This window comes from Myzus persicae, unplaced genomic scaffold (assembly GCF_001856785.1).
Source record: "Myzus persicae strain clone G006 unplaced genomic scaffold, MPER_G0061.0, whole genome shotgun sequence".
NCBI lineage: Eukaryota > Metazoa > Arthropoda > Insecta > Hemiptera > Aphididae > Myzus > Myzus persicae.
This window is the reverse complement of record NW_019104017.1, coordinates 143,224-163,606: the sequence shown is the minus strand read 5'-3', so window position 1 is coordinate 163,606 and position 20,383 is coordinate 143,224. Positions and strand designations below refer to the sequence as shown.

At 31.8% G+C, this 20,383-nt stretch overlaps 1 protein-coding gene across 1 annotated transcript; it reads right to left on the bottom strand.

Annotated features, from left to right (window-relative positions):
* Positions 1 to 6,309: 6,309 nt before the first annotated feature.
* Positions 6,310 to 8,097, bottom strand: LOC111037643 (protein enhancer of sevenless 2B). The gene is made up of 5 exons (XM_022320321.1): positions 7,541 to 8,097; positions 7,283 to 7,380; positions 7,069 to 7,188; positions 6,738 to 6,927; positions 6,310 to 6,644 (listed from the first exon to the last, which is right to left on the bottom strand). The coding sequence occupies exons 1-5, from the start codon at positions 7,616 to 7,618 to the stop codon at positions 6,468 to 6,470; spliced, it is 663 nt and encodes a 220-aa protein (XP_022176013.1). The 5' UTR covers positions 7,619 to 8,097; the 3' UTR covers positions 6,310 to 6,467.
* Positions 8,098 to 20,383: the final 12,286 nt, after the last annotated feature.

Sequence of the window (20,383 nt, the reverse complement as noted above, 5' to 3'; positions counted from 1 at the left end):
CGAGACACTGCTTCAGCAATCAGCATATACGTACGCATCTGTGGCAGATTAGCTCCCTGCAGTAATCGGTAAAAAAAAAGATAAATTAAATAAATAAATATATAAATTTATAAAATTAAACTAAATTATTTAATTTTAATTTTAACATAATGCCCATTCATATTTACACTTTACATGGATTGGAAAGTTGGTAAAAAAACATAGGAATGATAGGATATGAAGAAAATATATATCGTCAAAAAATATATTATTAGACGAGCTTAGAGCCTTTAGATTACTATTTTTAGAAAAATATAGGTACCTATAATCTATATTGTTCGCCAAATCTATTTGGATTAAAAATGACTCACTTTCGACAATTTTTATTTCAGGATTCAATCACTTCAAAAAGATTTTTCCGAGGAGAAGGTACGTGTAGGAACAACGTACATCTCAATGTTCACATAATTGAATATTATCAATATCAGTATGATTAATATTTTCAACTTTAGAACTTTTAAGTATTTCACGATTTATTTATGACTTTTGAAGTTCTGAAATCAGTAAGTTTTCTTTTGAGTTGTTTAGAAAATAGTATTTTTTAAATACATTTATCGGAATTTTTTTCATGGTTTTGATGGTCAATATCATATTTTAAAATGTCGGTTTAGGATTCGTTTATATTACCTATGTATATTTTTTGCATTACACTTTTTACTAACACATTTCCATTTATATGCAGATAAATACTTCATTAGAAACACAAACAACTTTGGATGTGTGTTCTCAAAGCTTGAGCTAAATGTAAGTGAAACGACCCGCACACATTCGTTGTTAAATTCAATTTAGAACTACATTGAGCCCAATTATTTGGTGGAAAAAATGCTTCTTCTATGATGTAGGCGTCTAATATATAATCTGCAAATTGTGTAAGTTTTGAGTTTTTGGATTCTATAGACATTAATTCTATTGCAAAAAAAATAGAAACATCTTCGGAGTCTAAAAACACTAATCCAATACAAATTTTAAGCCTATCACATACTTCAGTTTTTGTTTTATATAGTCTTCCGTTAAAACAAATCTTTGGATTGCTCTCCACCAACTTTGTGTAATGTGAAACCTACAACCCATCAATTTCGCATTTGGCCAAATTATCACATGCGTTGTGAATTGCTTTTTCGAAATCAATAATGGTAATTTTTGGTTCAAAAACAAAATCATATGATGAACATAGTTCGTTAATGTTTTAAAAGCATTTAAAATAAGTGGTCACGTGTTTATCTTTTAATACGCAAAAACAAAAAGGAACCTAATTATATAAATTTATCTTGGCATAGTTCACATCTCTAACCTGTATTTGACTATTACATCTATCTAATGAATTTTAATCCATCGTGGGTTTGATTATTTTTCTTGGTGCTTTACAATTGTCCTCTATCGCCCTTCGTTTTGCACCAGTACTTAATATTTGCCGTTGTAGTGTATTTTCGGTTTATGCTTTGTGAGTATGTAGTGATCGTTGGAAAGTTATTGTTTGATTTTTTCCAGAATTAATCGTTTTTAAAACCGTGGTACACTTTTTGTTTTCACATCACTTTTCTCCACCAGACTTTAAGAGTATTTGTTTATAAAACTTTTTTTTTTTTATTAAATAAATATTTACAATCTGTATACATAACATAATACAATAAGTAAATTATGAAAGCTTAAACGAAAACGAAAAGAACATGAAGGCTTGAGAGAAGGGGGCGTCCATTGACACCACTTCAAAAAGTCATTCTACTCATCAGAATGTTAATTTAGTTTAGTAGATCTCTGGGCCAACGTTGTTTTAATCGACGTAGTGGATTTATAGGGTTAGTTAAAGAGTGGAGATTGGAGATAAGTGGATTTTGATGGTTAATTATGGCTGTGTGTAGTTTTTTGTAGGATCGAGAAGCTAATTCAGGAAGAGTTAAGATTTTCAGGTCATTATGGAGGGACTGATTGCTGACGAACCAAGGGGCACCTGTGATGACGCGTAAGCTTATAGACTAGAAGGATTGGGGTGTATTAATATTTGATTTTTTAGCTGCTCCCCAAATTTGAATGCCGTAGGTCATGGCTGGTCTTTTAACTTGTTTATACATTAGAATTTTGGTTCTAAGTGAAATATTTTGGAGCGTATAATAGATTTCTAAGAGAATGAAGACGTAAATTTAAAGATTTACGTTTAATTTTTATATGGTTTAACCAATTTAGTTTTTTGTCAAGGTGGATGCCTAGGTATTTAACATTGTCTTTTTGAGGGATTATGTTGTTGTTGATGGATAGGGGATGACTGTTAATAGAGCGTAGAGTGAAGGTTATGTGGCTAGATTTGGATTCGTTAATTTTTATTCTCCAGAGGCGGAACCAACTTTGGAGTTGTATCAGATGATCCTGGAGGCTGGAGTCGTTTGGAGGACTGATCGGGGTCAGAGTGGGAGGAGATTATAGCAGTGTCACCGGCGAATGTGGGCAATAAAAGTGTCGTAGGAGTGAGGTTTATCCGAGGTGAAGATGTTATAGAGAGTCGGAGCTAAGATGATACCTTGAGGTATACCTGCAGACTGCAGTGATATGATGTGAATGTGATATATCATCTAAATAGCGGACCGCAAAAGTGCGACTTTTTATAAAACTTACAACTATTTAAGCAAAGCAAAACTTGGCCAAGTTCACTGATTTTTTCGGTTAATGTATTCATTTTGAAATCAACGGACAAACTCACGAACTAAAATATGCTTTCAAAAATATTTTATGGAATGTATTCGTTTCGCGATATAGTATAGTAGTCTGTGGAGTTAACATGTTAAATGTTTTCAGGTCAAAAATACGTACCGGTGGAATTTACATATTTTTTTCAGGTAAAAAAAGTGTCGGTGGAATTTACCATCGCCCTCAACTTTTTTTTAGCTAAGGATTGAAAATTTAAAACAAGGTTCTACGTAAGTAGTTAATTCCGTAACCAAAAAAATATAAAAATAAACATAAACACAGCTTTTTTTTTTTAGTTATTTTGAGTTTAAATTTAGACGAAATTGCATACTAACACCAAGAATAACGATTTTAGTCATTTTTTTTTGTAATTCATATCCAAAAGTAATATTAATTCAACTTACCGGCTACCATATAAATAAGTAATAATAACAGTATAAATTATCCTAAACTGGCATTCCGTCTCAGCTCAGAATCGTTTTTCGTATACAATATTTTATTATTGAGTTCAAATTACCATCCATTACAGCGACGTCCACTTACCCGCTTTTTTCATATGGAAATAGGAAAACTCTATATCAATCACTCCATTACTGAATTTTGATTTTATAAAATTGAATTTACAATCTATCAATATTGTATTGGAAACCTGATATTTTAATTTTCTTGTATCCAAATAACGAACTTCAATAGTTAAAAATGAAATATATAAATGTAATAATAATATAATATCACCACCGATTTTATACTATGTTATTATTACAAATATTATAAGGGATGTTTAAGACACAAAATAATAACTAAAATATAAGAACATAATCATTATGTAAGAATACAATTTCAACATGTCTTAAAAAATTGAATGAAATTTAAAAAAAATATATTGAAATTATCTTTTTGATTTTTCAATAGTTTACTTAGATTTAAAATAGTTTTTTTAAAGTATTTATTTCTATCATAGATAATCGTTGATAAAATATTACTTACTTCAACGCCATCAGATAATGTAAGGTATTACTGGAAAAGAAAATTATATATGTAGGTAAAATGATTTATGAATTATTTCAGTGTAACTATTTACAATATAAAATAATATAATATTGATCGTGGCACAAAAATATTTTTAATTTAATAAATGTATAAGATAGGGAAAAAGACACTTATTTAGTTATTTAATACATGTAAGTATTTATATATATATGTATGTATATAATAGATTAATAGACTAATATACTTTATGGACATTATTTCACTATTTCAAACTATAAGAGTCTTTAATCACTATGACTAACATATATATTTTTTCACAATTTATTTTACTTAAATAAATAATAAAAAATAAAATTTCTATAAGTACCTAGTAAAAAAAAAAAATTATATCATAGTATGCGAGAAAATATTCATGTGTAGGCAATTAACAATGGAGTCTTACCTTTATGAATATGTTATATGTCGGGGAGAATTTATACTTAAATATAGACAAATTAGTAAAAAAAAACAAATAATCTCAATCTACAACAAAGAAATATATAAGATAGGTAAAGTAAGGAGTTTTAATATTATTTTATATCACAAATTGACATTGTATTGTTTAATTTAAAATCAAAACTAAAATAATTGTTCGATATGACTGAAAATTTGTTAAGCACAATATATAATAATTGATCCAAGTACAAGTCAAGTTCAACAAATAAATAACTAAACAGATATTTGTTTGAAATATTTCAAATATTAAAAAACAATTATTTGATACAGACAAAGGAATTGAGCGATTTTTATAAATTGTAAGAAGAAAAACATAAAAGTTCTGTGTTTCTAAATGTCGTTATACTTGTGTATTCAACTTAAAAATAAAAAATAAGACATTAACATGGAAATACATTTGATAAAAAATATTTCCTTATTTAAATGCAATCATTAAAAATATAGTTTACATCATATAATATTTATAAATTTAATTCCATAAAGAACTGATAGTATAAACGGTAAAAAAAAAAACACAGAACAAATCATCAACTTGTACTAAATTTAATATTCCTAATTTAAATATAATAGTATACACAAATGATTAAGTGAAATCTATCTAAAATTAATACAAATCTATTCAATTAACAAATAAAATATTAATAGAGATGAAGAACCACTTTCATAACAATTTGTTAATAACATACATTTTAGATAGATTTCACTAAATTGAACTTTCATACAAATTTAAGAATTATAATAAATAATAATATTTGATGTTTGGATGAAAAAAAGGATACTGTTTTATTGTAACTTTAATTTTTATGAACATTTAACCTATACTTCTGTTTATTGACTTATTGTTCAATGGTATTTTATTTTAATGTTTTATATTAATCATAATATTCAGAACTATTATCATATATTATAAATAATAGCAGGTTATCAAAGCAATGTTTACGATTTAAATGCATGGATATACATAGTAAGCATGCGAGCAAAAATCTCATACATAAAAATCAAAATTATAAATTCCAAAAAAAAGGTCTATAAATGAACAAACATATTTTCGCTTTCATGCAACAAGTGATAGAGTAAAAATTATTAAGAAGACGCTACGCGTTTGTTGTCTCCAACATACAAGAGTATGACCAACCAAATTCTGTTCAATAGTTTCAATAATGGAGTTTTAGTTTTGATATTAAGTAAGGTTCCACGGGTCATAAATTGGGGTGCAACACGTTACAATACCTTTGCTTGTATCTCACGACTGACAATCAAACATGTTTGATTCTATTACATTTAGGTTGTGTGACCAAACTCAGGGTCCCCCTAGCGATTCACCCCCTGTTTAAGAGTGGATTGACCTAATATTTAGATAAGAAAATTATCTCTGCTTAAGTGTTGGTGATTTTTTTTTGATAATATGAGTATGTGAAATATCATAAATTAAAAAAAGGTCATAATGATATATCGCTTAAAATATAGAAGAAAAGCCAACGTTTAAGCACAGAATACAGATAATGTTCTTAATAAAGTTTGATAATGGGATTTGCTCTAATATCAAAATGAACAACAGCATACTATTGAAACTAGTGAACAAAAAATTGGTGTCAACATGTTCTAAGATATAGACAATGGATGGGTAGCAGCGTCCATAGGAGCAAATACATTAAAATTTCATGGTGGTTAACATTTTTAACATTAATATGAGTGGGGGCTTTGATGCCACACAACTAAAAAGCTGCATGTTTTTATGGAGCTAAGAAGGTTTAACCCCACTCCAAATTACGCATATGGTAGCGTCCTCCTAAGATTTTAATTTATACTTGATAACTTTTTGCATGATTACAACAATTTATCAAACATGAAAACTAATGTTTCTTACACAATGGTTATCACATGTCTAAATGGTTTTTAGGTATATTCTAAATAGTAAAAAATACCTTTTTAAAACAATTGCTAAGTCTGAATGGTAGGTAACATTTTATTATTTTGATTCATAGTGTATTAACCTCGTACATATTAATAATGAACAAAAATTAATGGGTAAGCAAAAAAAATTAAGTTAATATATCAATGAATTAATTAATAACAAAACTTGGAAAACCTAAACAGATTTAATTATTTAAATAATTATTGACTTTTTTTTATTGCAATAATCTGATCTCAAAGGAAAAATCTAGAATTGTTAAGTCTATTTTGTTGTCACATGTTCTCTACCGTAGTAAATAAACGTTTCATATAGTAGTAAATACATCCAATATAATGAAAAACACTGTAGATTAAGGGGCATGATAAGGAGAAACATACGCAGCGGGAAACAGTCCTTCTCTGGTGCCAATCTCACCTCGCCACCAATTTACATCAGTGCGATTTGTCACAGTTATAACATCTCCTCTTTTGAATGCTAATTCTCCATCTTCTTGAGGAGTAAAGTCATACATGCCAATTACCAGAGTCTGTAAAACCGCAAAAGACATATTTGTTATTTATTAATATGTACCTACAATTGACCCAGTTGATAATATATCATAGACATAAATAATAAATACCGGTTTTTGGTTAAATCCATTTTGAGTTGCTGCTGGCATGTCCCTAAGCCTAACATCTTGGGAACGGGACACAGATGACTCTCGATGATAATCAACTAGTTCATTTAAACTATCAAATTTCACCACCCACAGGAAGAATTTTGCCTGTGCATCTCGTAAAACTTTGAAATGTTGGACACCATCACCACATCTATTATTGAAAATTATTACATTACAACATATAAAACACATTTTCAAAAAATACAAATTATTATAGGAGTTCAAGGACACAATACAGAAAAGTTTGTAAATACTATAGGTAGGTATTGTATCATGGAATATCTTTGCTCACTTGACGGATAGTGAAAAATCTCCAGGTGAACTCTCACTTATTCGTACCAAAAAACAACCCTCAGGCTGTTGGTCTAATAATTTCTCGGCGTCTGCTCGAGTGATTTTCCCATAGTACCAACTACAAGAAAACAAGGAATGACAAACATTAGTAACACCTAGGCGTGAATGATTTTATTATAAAGACATAGAAACCCAAAGTGGGCGCCACTCACTCATGATTTTTCATTTCTATATAATTGCTAGGTATCAGTCCCTCTTTCCCCTCGAACTCGGCCCGAAACCAATTGACATCGTCTTCCATGTTGATCACCTGTAAAAACAATTTGAATCAGTCAGGTGCCTTGTACATGTACAGTGGCAGATACCCGGCGGCGGCACAAGGGCCATCCCTAACCATCCAAACTGCCCACATTCGTCCATCACTCTGACCCCCTCAAACCCCCAAGGCCGAGTTCACCAGACTAACTCACCCTGAGCAAGCTACCCTTTTTGAAGCTCAGTTCGTCGGGCGCCGTGGCTTTGAAGTCGTGCTTGGCCGTGGCTTCCATAGTTGGTTCCGGTCCGTTCAAAACATATATGTTATCGGTGCACGGAAATCGCCGGACACGCGAGTATTTGTAAAAAAAAAAAAAAAACGGAGCACTAACTGCACACCGGAACTCGGACTGCGATTATTTTTTATGTCGTACGTGGTTCTTCCCGTTGACGGACGAAACGGACGGAACAACAACCTTTGACGAGATAAGCGCGGACGGCCTCGCACGAGACACTTCGCGTACATACGCGCGCAGTCACACTCACACAGTCACACGCACACACACTCACACAACACACAACACACACTCACACACATCGACGCACACGCACTCGCTCTCTCGGTCGCGCACACACGCACAACGGACGAACGCGCGTGCGCCCCACTGGTTCTCGGGGCGAAATGGCGGGGGACAAAATTACAAAAACACCGCTCGCTCGCTCAATCACTGAAATCTGAATCACCGCAGGCCGCAGCTGATAGCGGCACCGAGTACGCAGCGATTTTTTTATTTTTGATAATAACTCGTGCGGACCGCTCCGTCAGTGACGACGACACGACGTATAGTCGCGGGTTGCTCGGCGCTTCTCGTCATTTCACGTGCCTCGTACTTCGTGACCACTTACCTCTAGGGCGGATACCTACTAGGGGCAGTGGTGCAGCTAGGGCGTGGGTCAGCACCCCCTGACAATCGTAAGACCAATATTGCTTCGCTCAGAATAGAAAATGACTGATGGTAATACGGTATTATGGTATATAAATGTGGACATGTGGTGGGGTGTGGTTTCTGTACGTTCAGTATTGGTGAGGGGTGCAGTGCAGCCTGCAGTACTCCCCAGAATCTTAAACCTACTACCTAGGTACGAGTATACCTATGACTATTAAAGGAGACAGGAGTACTTCTGTAGGACCTTCAAAGATGCCCATCATCTCGTTTATTAGTTTAGTTCATTCATAAAAAAATAAGTATTGGAACAGTACATACTTTAGTTTAACAAATGACAATACCTACCCGAATTGTAAACGTTTACTGTTATCACTATTTTAAACTATAAATATACATAAATTGTGCAACTATAATAATTATAATAATTTACGGAATGTAAATCGCCGAGATACGCTGCCGTTTCTATCAATCAAGCTTTAATAAGTGTGAACTGCGAAGTGTCGTATATTATGTATGTGGGGGACACGGTTCGACAACGGCCATATTATCAACTATTCAAATTTTATCATTTTTATCATAATATTTCTATTATTATTATTATTATTATTATTATCATCGTCGTAGATAGGTATGTGTTATGTATTCGTTCGGGGCCGATCGTCGTCGCAGCCGTCGTACACAAAAGCGGCATTGCCAAATCTCGTCGGGATTGTATAGTCAAAACGACCTTGAAGCCGTTTTGAACAATGCCCCCCAACAGGTCTCTCAGCGACCGGTGCACACACACACGCACACTGCACCGACCACGTCGTAACACTCGCAACCACCACCACCACCGGTCACCACCACCGGCGTTTTATTATTTATTTATTGTGGACGGCGACAGACACCAGACACGACGACCATTATTATAATAATAATACATATTATTATAAATCTACGCGGATGCGTGTGCGCAACGTAACTGCACAGGTAATACTTACGACTGCAACGGTGGCGTCATTTCGGTATATATTATTTCATTATTATGTATTCCGGTATTCGCCAGACCGAGCAAAACTCATCGATGTACTTTACTATAGCCGACTATATTATAATATTTGTGTGGGGCATTATCGTCTTTTAAACCATTACACGCGCTATATTATAATATTCAAAACCTTTTTTACCATATCCATATGACACTATGAAATTGCATAAGTCAATACCTTCATGAAATAATGGCAAATACTATGCATGGATAGAGTCCCATCGTGTGATTGTCACCCCTTGCCAAGGCGGATGATGCCAATGATGCGTATACGGTAAACATGCATTGCATGCACCTTGCGTTACATTCTAGCCACAAATAAGAAATATCGCCTGTCGAGTTCAGCAGTAGGTATTCTTGCAGGATGCACAATCTGTATTATACACAATCTCAGCCCTCCATCTCGTATAAATTTAGAACATTGTACATAAATATAATTGTTTTCAATCAACCAGTGAACTGGGGTGGATCGGGGTGATATTTCAAGCCGAGAAATTGTATAGGCTGTCCATGAAGATTTAACCAAAAAAATGGATTTTTATACCTATAGTCTGCAGGCCATCCATGAACACGAGTGATGACAAGCAAACGGGAAATTTCCCGTCGTCCCGGCGCTCGCTAATCGCTATACTGTTCCTGCAAGTGAAGTAAACGATATTTATCGTGCATTAGAAAGATATAACTACTATAATTATAAGTAGGTACATGATATATTTAGAGACTTTTTTGATATCGGGAAACATTGATCATCCACAATTAAAAGTGACTTAGCGACAATAACATAGATTATAGATATCTATATGAAAAATGTTTTCTGACCTTAGGCGGTTTCATATTTATTTGCAAGTTGCAATTATAAAAAGTATTATATTCTATTAAAGATTACGGGTAGTAATTATCAATATTGTAATATTTATCATACATTTGTAAATTTGAAATGTTTTTATTAAATGTTTTGAAATTTAATAAATAATGTTAGGTAATACTGTAATAGTTTATAGTTTAAGTACTTTTTTATTTACGTACTCTGAGGTAAGAAAATTGTAATTATTATCATAAAAGAAACAATCCCTCTGTGTGTGATTTTTTTCAAATTGCCGTTGTAGGGCTTTAGACTTTGTATAATTTCAATATCCTAATTATTCCCATAATTACAAATTACTACATTTAAAATTGTATGATGCACAACAATAATAATAATATATTTCATTATATACATCAAGGCACACAGTGCATGTGATTTTCTTTTTCGTCCGATCGCCGTCATCTATTCACCTTCCCTTTTTCAATACTTCATTACACACCTATAATAACCGCTCGAAGGTAGATGCGTAATTCGTGTGTATTATAATTTGTAAAATGTAATGTGTAATCGTGTGGATATAAGTATGAAGTAAAGTTGCGTATTTTGAATTGCCTTTAAAACGCTTACGCGCCGAGGTAAGCATTAGCATCTTGAAATAATATATTTGGTAAGAACATAAATATTAACAAAAATATATACATTTATATTAATTTACCTACTGTAACGTTTGCTGTATGCCTGTATACCATATACCCTAGGTCGTGTTATAAGTATTAACCAGAGACATTTAAATATACATATAATAGGTATGATATATTATTTTGTACTAGTGTCTTTATTATATGTTAATGGTAGTTTGGATCGTTTGGAATATATATTTTATAACATAATAAACTTATTACTAAGTTGATCATTAGAAAATAATTTGATTCATATATTCATTATTTCAGTAATAACTAATAGTGAACTGCATACGACATAAGTATTATAATTTATTATATTTAAATATAGCCTAGGTTATGTTAGTTAGATCTACCTCTTTTTCACAAAATTGTTAAGTTACAAGTTACATTTAAGCAATCCTCTTTAAATTATTATTGTTAAGATGTTGCACTTCTAAAATTAAATATAGTACTACCTACCAAATAAATGTTATATTGGTATTTATCATTAAATGTACATAATTTATTTAACATAAATAAGTTACATAATATTAGCAAATGGCAATCCACTATCGAACATCGGAGTAAAAATATTTTTATATAAAAAATTAAGTTTTATTGGCATATTTGGATGTAAATCAGTAAATGGTACGATGTACATGCATTATATAGAAATATGTATTCACCTAACTATATATCATTATAATAGTAGTTAATAATTGTTCGTTATACGATTACATAATAATATAGTCTTTAATCTGGTTTACACCCACAACCTACAGGACCTAAGTTTTGCCCCTGACTATATTATAATTTAAAAAATAAAATGGTCAAAATGTTGTAATGTTATCTAATTTGTATTTGTATTTAACAAGTAAATGTTGTCCATTGACGCTCTATTTAGGTTGTATATATTTAATTAAAAATTATAGCATATTACCACTTTTTCACAGTATATATAATAAATTAGTTATAATTTGCAAATTTGTTATACATTTTGCTATAAACTCTACAAATTACAATCATTATTCATAAGATAATAATACACAAAAATACTAATCATAAAATTGACATGTAATACGCTCAAGGCCGTAACTGAAAAAAATTTGGGGGTTCAACATTTTTAAAATATATATACTGCAGAACACTTATCATGTTTACGTTCAAAATATAAAAACTATTTATTTCCATATTACTGCATTAACGAAAAATAAAGTAATTCTAACACAGTATAGAACACTAAGCTGGGCTATTTAACTTTAAAGTCATTATTAATTATTAACCAATATAGGTACTGACGATTAAGTGTGATTGTGTGAATCATCCTTAATCATCCTGAACACACTCACAGACCGGAACCGGGCCACAGAATAAATGAAATTTAATTTATTCTGTGACCAGACTTTACAAACCCGATTTTACCTAACCGACGTTTCGGGGAATATTCACATTGTACAATTTTACACAGACATACGCATACCGACATACCGTCGTAATTTACAATACCAATGTGGCAATGTACAGTTAATAGTTATAACTACGACTTACAAGTAGTTTCTCCTGCAGCATGTATTTAATATTAAGACGCTTCCATAATACTAGGTAACTTATACTAATTAGTAATTAGTAATTAGATATTAAGTAATTACAACACCACTTTACTACTATCATAAACTAGACTTAAAAAGTTTAACAGTTAGTTAGATGACGAAATTGTATACATAATTATATAAAATATTATAATATACATTTAGGTATTAATTTATTATAGGCTTATACAGCAAGTATTTTCTGGCCCTGGCACAGTTGGGTATCGTAAATTCGTAACCTAGTTGTTAGTATTCGTTATAAAAATATACACTTGCATTGAATATTAAAATTTAAGATGGACTAATGGAATGCAAAGCGACTTGAAGCCTAAAATACATTTTAGTTTACCAAAGAACTATAATAATCTTGAGTCTATCGTAATAAATAATACATTATAAATTATAATTTACAAATAGTTTTAATAAATAAATCAAAACAAACATTTATATACGTAAAAACTAAAAAGTACTTATAAATTATAGGTAGGTTTATAACTATATAAGTATATTAATTGTTATCATTAAAGCCTAAAGGTAGCTTATATAAATAATAAATATTTATCAACATTAAACAAATCAAAATTAAAACCGTGTATCCGGGTTCCAAAATAGCAAAATGAAATCGAGTTTTTTGAGTACTATAACTTGATATATAAGTATTATTATTATAATTTATATGTACATGACTCATACTATAAATTGTAATTATATATTATGTACTATAGTAGATGTAGTGATAAATAAATTACTGTATAGAGCCATAACTCAATAATATTCATTACTCACGATATGTATAGCCGTATAGGTACCTAGGTATATTATATAAATGTTTAAAAGTAAAATTACAATTATTTTGTATCTCATATAAAATAATTATGTTTTAAAGTATGAAACATAGAATTACCTATTTATACAATTTGAAAGTCTATTGTTCAAGTACACTGCTTGAGAATGTAAATATTCCAACAAATAATTTTCATTAATTTATAGTTCTTTTAAAATAATTAATTAATTATTAAGTATTCTAATTCTGTATCAGATTTCTACAAATCATCGTATAAAATGAAAATACTTAGGTATATTGTGTAAGGTTATACTTAATTTATCTAAATCCTATACGTATAGATATTAGATAGGCTATAGCCCTATAGGTAATAGATTTACATTATATTGTATAAGTAACAATATTATTATTCCTTGTTTTTTGATTAACTTGTAGTTAAAAATGTATACAAATTTTTCAGAGATCAAATCATTGTTATCGTTGGCGGTCTTTAGTAAGATCTACTAAGTCTTTACTAAAGATATAAACAACCTAACCTATTCACCTATACATAATCTTAAAAGTTAACACTATAGCTTTTTACTTGATTTGTTCCAATACTATTTACCATCATGGATTGGTTACTAATATTATATCAACAAATAACGATTCATATTTTGTCATCGCATTATTATTGTGACGTATATAATTATTATGTTTCCGTGTAATAATAGTTAATAATACGCCACTAAAATATTAAACAATTTTTTAATCAAATGTGTTTACAATATGTCAATATATACTATAATAACTATAAAGGTTGTGTTTTCTTATAATTCATTGTAGGTTGTAGATATTGCAGGACAAGATATTAACTTAAATAATATGGTTCGCTATAACTTTGACTGCGAAATTATACACGATGTTCTCCATTATTTAAATACCTAAAAGATAATGGACTAATAGACAATAGTTGGATGTCTTCAGAAATTCAGAATAATTATTTACCCAACCAATTGCAATTATTTTATCGAGTATTCGTGTTCAATATATGCTATTATGTAAGGAGAATTCAAATGAAAAATTGGATAATTATTGTATGTGTTAAAACTGCACAAAACCGTAATGATTAGAGTGAGTTGATGAGATTCGTTTAACGGCAGTCACGAAAATAGCAATGTGTTCTACTTTCAAGTTCAGCAACGTACATAATATTTTCCAGAAATATAAAATCCTAGCGGCATTTAATTAAAATCTATTTTTGTATGCAAGTAGTATAACAAATCTCGGTCATATTCCATTTTATAATGTATAATAATTACTATCTACTGTCTACTAAGTAGGTACCTATAGACCGTATAGACATAAATAAATAAGAAATAAGTACCAATTGGCAATTACAACATTAAACTTCGGTCGAGTAGATTATACAAATTCTAAACAGGTTAAAAAAATAATGAATTTTTGGTGGTAAAATCATAAAAACCCTTTAATATTTAAAGTGTTTATAAATATATATTTTTATTAATATGAGCAATTTTAAATAAAAAATGCAAATAGAATTGTGTAAAAAATTGTATTCCACTTATTGAGCGTATTACTATTTAATATTTTATACTTACTTTTTTTTACCCTGGGTTTGATGAACATAAAGGAGTTTATTGTTTTAATTTCTCAAGCAAATATAATTTGATACCTACCCAAAACTGGTGTAATCGTTTGATGCTATATTTTATTCATCTTCAGTATCGACCGCGCGCTCTAGGATATACTGACAACAACAACTAGTGGTCGTTTATTGTTTTAACACGAATGAATTATATACATTAGAGGAAAAGTTTAATTATATTTTATAATGTTAATTGTTATTAAAATGTAAAAGTCATGTTTTTGGCAAGATTGACAAATTACTTAAACAAATTAAAGCGTCTTGGCTAAGGCCAAACGTAAAGGTAATAATATCATTTTTCAAATTGTAACAACAATAATAGTTGTTAACATAAGAGATGATTCGACATGAACAGGAAAATAAAATCGTTGGATGTAGTTTTTAGATTTCAGAACAAATTAAACTTTATTTTTATTAACAACCTAATAGTGAGTTGTTTACGTGTATGAAATAATGACGAATAAAGTACGCCACAACAATTTAATCATGTCCACATCATTGTATATTACCGAATCTTGCGGTACTATGTGTGATGTACATTTTGATCTCATATTAACCATTCTAACATTTCGTTACCTACGTGAAAATTTAACAACGATACGCGGTCGGATTTTATCACAAATATTAGGCGAAGTAAAAACATATTTTGTACGTATTATAGGACATAACGGCTCAAAGCGCGCCAGTAGTCAATTTTGTCACACTACGGTTCAAGGTACTCGGTGAAGTCAAGCAGCGGCTGCTGGAGTCAAGAGGTTTCCACGTTGTATGATCCACATAAAGAAGATTCGATGATAAGGGACGGCGCGAACGCAGTCCCGCTACCAAAAATTACGTGCCCGAGATATTCCTATTTGGAATACTCGCAGGGGTCAACCGTCCCGATGTGCAATGGAACGGTCTCGTCCTAGAGGAACCGCCTCGGTGATCACGGTTGACCTCGACACCAAGTAAGTATTCCGAGTGCCGTTGCGTTCCCGATTATGTAACGTGGCCAGCCCGTCACAGCGGTGCAGAACCGCCTGTCTACGAGTACCTCCGCCGGTACCGGGACTCAGTCCACGCAATATTCTAACGTCTGAGGTCCGTCGCCGTCGCTCCGACGCCGGCAATGCTACGATCGCAGACGGTTCGCATCCCGGTCGCGGTCCGCGGATGGCGGACTCGGGGCCGACAGCGATCGGAGTCAGACGGTATGCGATAACACCGCCATCTGCCGGCAAAACACGTACCGTTGTAGCGACCTAGTACCGGACGTGGCCGCGAGTGCCTCGTAAATCGTGGCACCGTAGTAAAGTTGCTCCTCGGCATTTTATCAGGATAATAAATACGCGCATTCCGGTAAACGGTTACGATTCATGGCCCGGGTCCATGCCACCTGGTTTAATGGTCCACGAGGAGAAGGAGTGGTTTAGAAATGGCCGGTGAATTAGACGATGCATGCATATTCATCAAACCGGGGACACTGTCGTTTAAAAGCGAGAGTATAGATGACCGGCGATGGCGCGCGCGCGCACCGTCCTCTAAATTTAAAACTAGACGTTGCATAGTTTCCTGAAATGTAGATTGGTACGTGGATACGTTCAAAACTTGCCAAAATATGTAACGCTAGCAAGTGGTCTACCCGACCCATAATATAAAAAAGTACTGCTCTGGTGAACTTTTGGCGATACCGTTGTATACTTGTGTATGAGCTGTGTGGAACAACTGCTGTCCTACACGTGAAGTGGTTAATGATGCGTGTGTTGACAATAAATATAAACAAAAACATTTTTCAACGACAACAAATTATTTGAAAATATTGCGAGTACAACCCATTATTGATGTTTACGAAACGTAAAAATTACATTTGACCTTTAGAATATCATTGTTAGGCACTCTTAGACTTGAGTTATTAAGAGCCTAAGTATTAAGTACAAACAGAAACATACAGAAAATATTTTCTATAACAACAATACCTATAACATGTAAAACAGGTACCATGAAAAACACAACACAATAACACATAGTTCTAATACACTTCAAGGTAAGTTGAACATGGTGTTATACGTGACTAAATAATGAGCGTAAAAATAATAGGCACCTTCTTAAATTACCCGCAAATCTCATGTCAAGAATATTAGACAAAACAATGTGATATTTGAATACTTACAATATCAGGTATTTAATATATGAGATAGCAGTGTAGAAACCACACCTAAAATCGACTCATTTTGTATATGTAATTGAATCAAAATATACATAATGAATAGTTAATACTTAATTCATCCATATTGTATGCTCTACAACATGATGTGTATGGAATCTAAAGCTAATTTTCAAATTGTAATATTCAATACGCTTATGACTTGATTTAAACTTCATAAAAAACCTACGAAAATATCTCACCTATTGGCTATTACCTATAAGTTTGATATTATGTCGATTCATCGTATTATTATAGGTTACTAGATACATGCAATTATTAACCTACTTAATACTGCTAAACATAATTAATGTGTGCTATGTCGTGTGGTTAAGGCATTTAAGTAATGCTTTATACCTGTAAACGTATTCCTTTCTGCGGTCAACATTAAGTAACTTTAAACGTCACCATTTATAGACTGAAGTACGCTAGACACTTATACACTAAAACCCAGGCGTCCAGTCGGGGGCAGTAGGGGCGACTCCCCTCCCCCCCCCGTTGACCGTAATATTTAAATTTAATATTTTGTGTTATCCTATGTAAATGTATTGTTATATTATTCAGTCACAAACTCATAAATCGTCGTATTTTATTTTAATAACACACATTTATAAATTGTTGATAACAATATTATGACTGATTGAGAGTAAATAATTCAATAAATGCATTCAATTCAGTTTAAGAAAAAAAATATTCTTTATAATTAATAAGCAATTATTGCGTATTTATAATATATATGTACTCGTATTTAAAATAGGTAAATAGTAAATATATTTAGATATTTATAATCCACCCCTCCCGTTAATGTAGGCTGGATCTGCGCCTGCTAAAACCCGTGGATATAACTACACAAACCTAATACAGATGGTTTTATATTATAATTTATAAGTATATATAATTATATTAACAAATTATACAGTAAGATGTACAAACATAGTCACTAAACATAGTTAATTCCAAAATTGAAAATATATTAATTGATTATTTATATGGAAATTTAAAAAAAATGTATATTTAGTATAATTTTTAAAAATATTTCCTGCAAAAAATGTAGTTTTCACATAAAATTATGTAAAAAGGGTATTTTAAAAAAATCGAAACTTTTGCCAGTTATTAAAAATTATAATATGTTATTGATATCATCAATTAATCTTTTAAAACTTTTAATTGTATTTAAAATTTAAATGTCATATGATTTATGAAATATTTTGTATAGGAATAAGAAAGAAGCATTTATGTGAATAGAATATGGACAATTAGTCTTATTAGCCTTTTAGCATGTTTACAGTGTCACAAGTGATTACAAATAAATTATTAAAAAAAAATTATTAAGAAATAATATTTGTTGTTGTTGTGATACCTAATCAATTTATGTATTTTACATTTTTAAATTGTTTATGTTTTTCAAATTTAAATACTCATAGCTGTCTACTCGTTTCCCATATGTCCACTATCATTCTTCAAAAAAACTCAACACCCACAGATGAAGCGTAATATATTGTTCTGTATTAATATCGATGTAGTCGTGTAGAGATCTATAAACATAATATTTTATTTTCAATATGTGTTGTCAACGGGTGATTGCAATGCTGTCCATGTTATTTTAACCATTATAAACTTTCATATTTGCTTATTGTAATATTGTTTACTGATTGTAAATTGTCTTTTAGATAAATAAACAAAATTCTTCTAAAGTTTCATTCAGTGTCGCAAGTTGAGGTTTTACTATAATAACATTATTATTTTAGATTTGAGTAATTATTGTGACAACCTGTGATACAAAAGAATCAATTACATTAAAAACCTCGTACAATGATATTCACAGATTTTAATTTAGTCATTTAAAATGCATTTGAATTTATTAATGTATATGTATAAGCAATATAATATGGTAATACAAAACAAAAAACAATGTACTCGTGCACCAATGATTTCGCAACAAGTGTCATGTTGTCTGTTCGAATTGTAGTTTTATTTCCGTCTCACAAATCATAATTAATCGGACAACTGACATTGCTTCAATTAATGCTGAAAGTCATCCATGACACAAATGCGTATAATAATAATAATATGATATTAAAATACAAAAAATGGCTATCTTACGTTACGCGTACAAAATATATACTACGTACGCGCTCTAGCGGTGAAGCGACCGATGCGCTTACGGAAAACGCTGACTGGTAAACACAGACGGAACTGTACAGGGGAGGCATGAATTCGACATTACATCATAGAATTTGAGACACCGTCCGAAAATGTACCGTCAAGCATTTGTGCCGTACCACGGGTCGAGTTTTCGCTCCGTATTGCCCACCGTTCGGTCAGCGAACTACGGTTCCGCCGCGGCAACGGTACCGCCGGTAGATGGCGTTAAATCGGTACCAGTCAATGTTCGTCGGACGACAGACGGTTTTTGTAAGTCGCGTTATGCTCGAAATGCTTCGTATTCAGCTGGACTTCCAAAACAAAATGTGCTGGTACAGGTAACGTGACGCATAAGGTCCCAGAGCATGAGATACAGCACCCGACACCCACCGTAACAGTGACGACGGACAGCGGGGTACTGTGCCGGCGCGGACGTCTGACAGCATATAGAGGCCCTGAAAAGCGTTTACAAGCATACTTACCTGGCGTGGAGGTCAACCGTGATCAAATAGGCGGTTCCTCCAGGGTGAGGCCTGCTCATTGCACATAGAGTTGGTTGACCCCTGCGAGTATCCCTAATGTGGATACCTCGGACGCATAATTTTTGGTAGCTGGGACTGCGTACGCGCCGTCCCTCATATTCAACTGAATTCTTTCCGAACAACCTTCAACTAGTACTAAGTGGTCTTAGGGCGTTGATGTCAGTCGACGTTGGCCACATCACGATAGTATGAGGATAAACTAATCTTCAAAATTTAAAAAATTTGAACGATAATTCGGGTTACAGATACAGACTGATCGAAAATGTTGACATTGTAATCACAAATCAGTGTTAGCATTGACATGCCACATAAAATGGACGCTCAATTGAAATCATACCTCACATCAATGAATATTATACGTATTTATGAAAAATCAATGGTATCACACAACTTATGTCGTACAATTAATGTCACTGAGACTTAAAATTTCATAGTGGTGACTCATATTGAAATTACATCACACACTCATCCATTTTCTTTTAATGTATATTATATGCATATAATTCTTAGTTTTTATGAGTTATCATCACTTATAGTTACAAAACAAAAAAATATCGCAAACGTTTGAGAAACAACAAATTTATTTGAAGTTCAAAATATGGAAAAGAACTTATTACCAAAGAAAATTGGGTGTATTCTTTTATATGTAGTCCAACTGATTGTTTATTTAAAATTTTAGATTGACCAAGGATTTGAATAATGAAATAAAAACAAAATATAA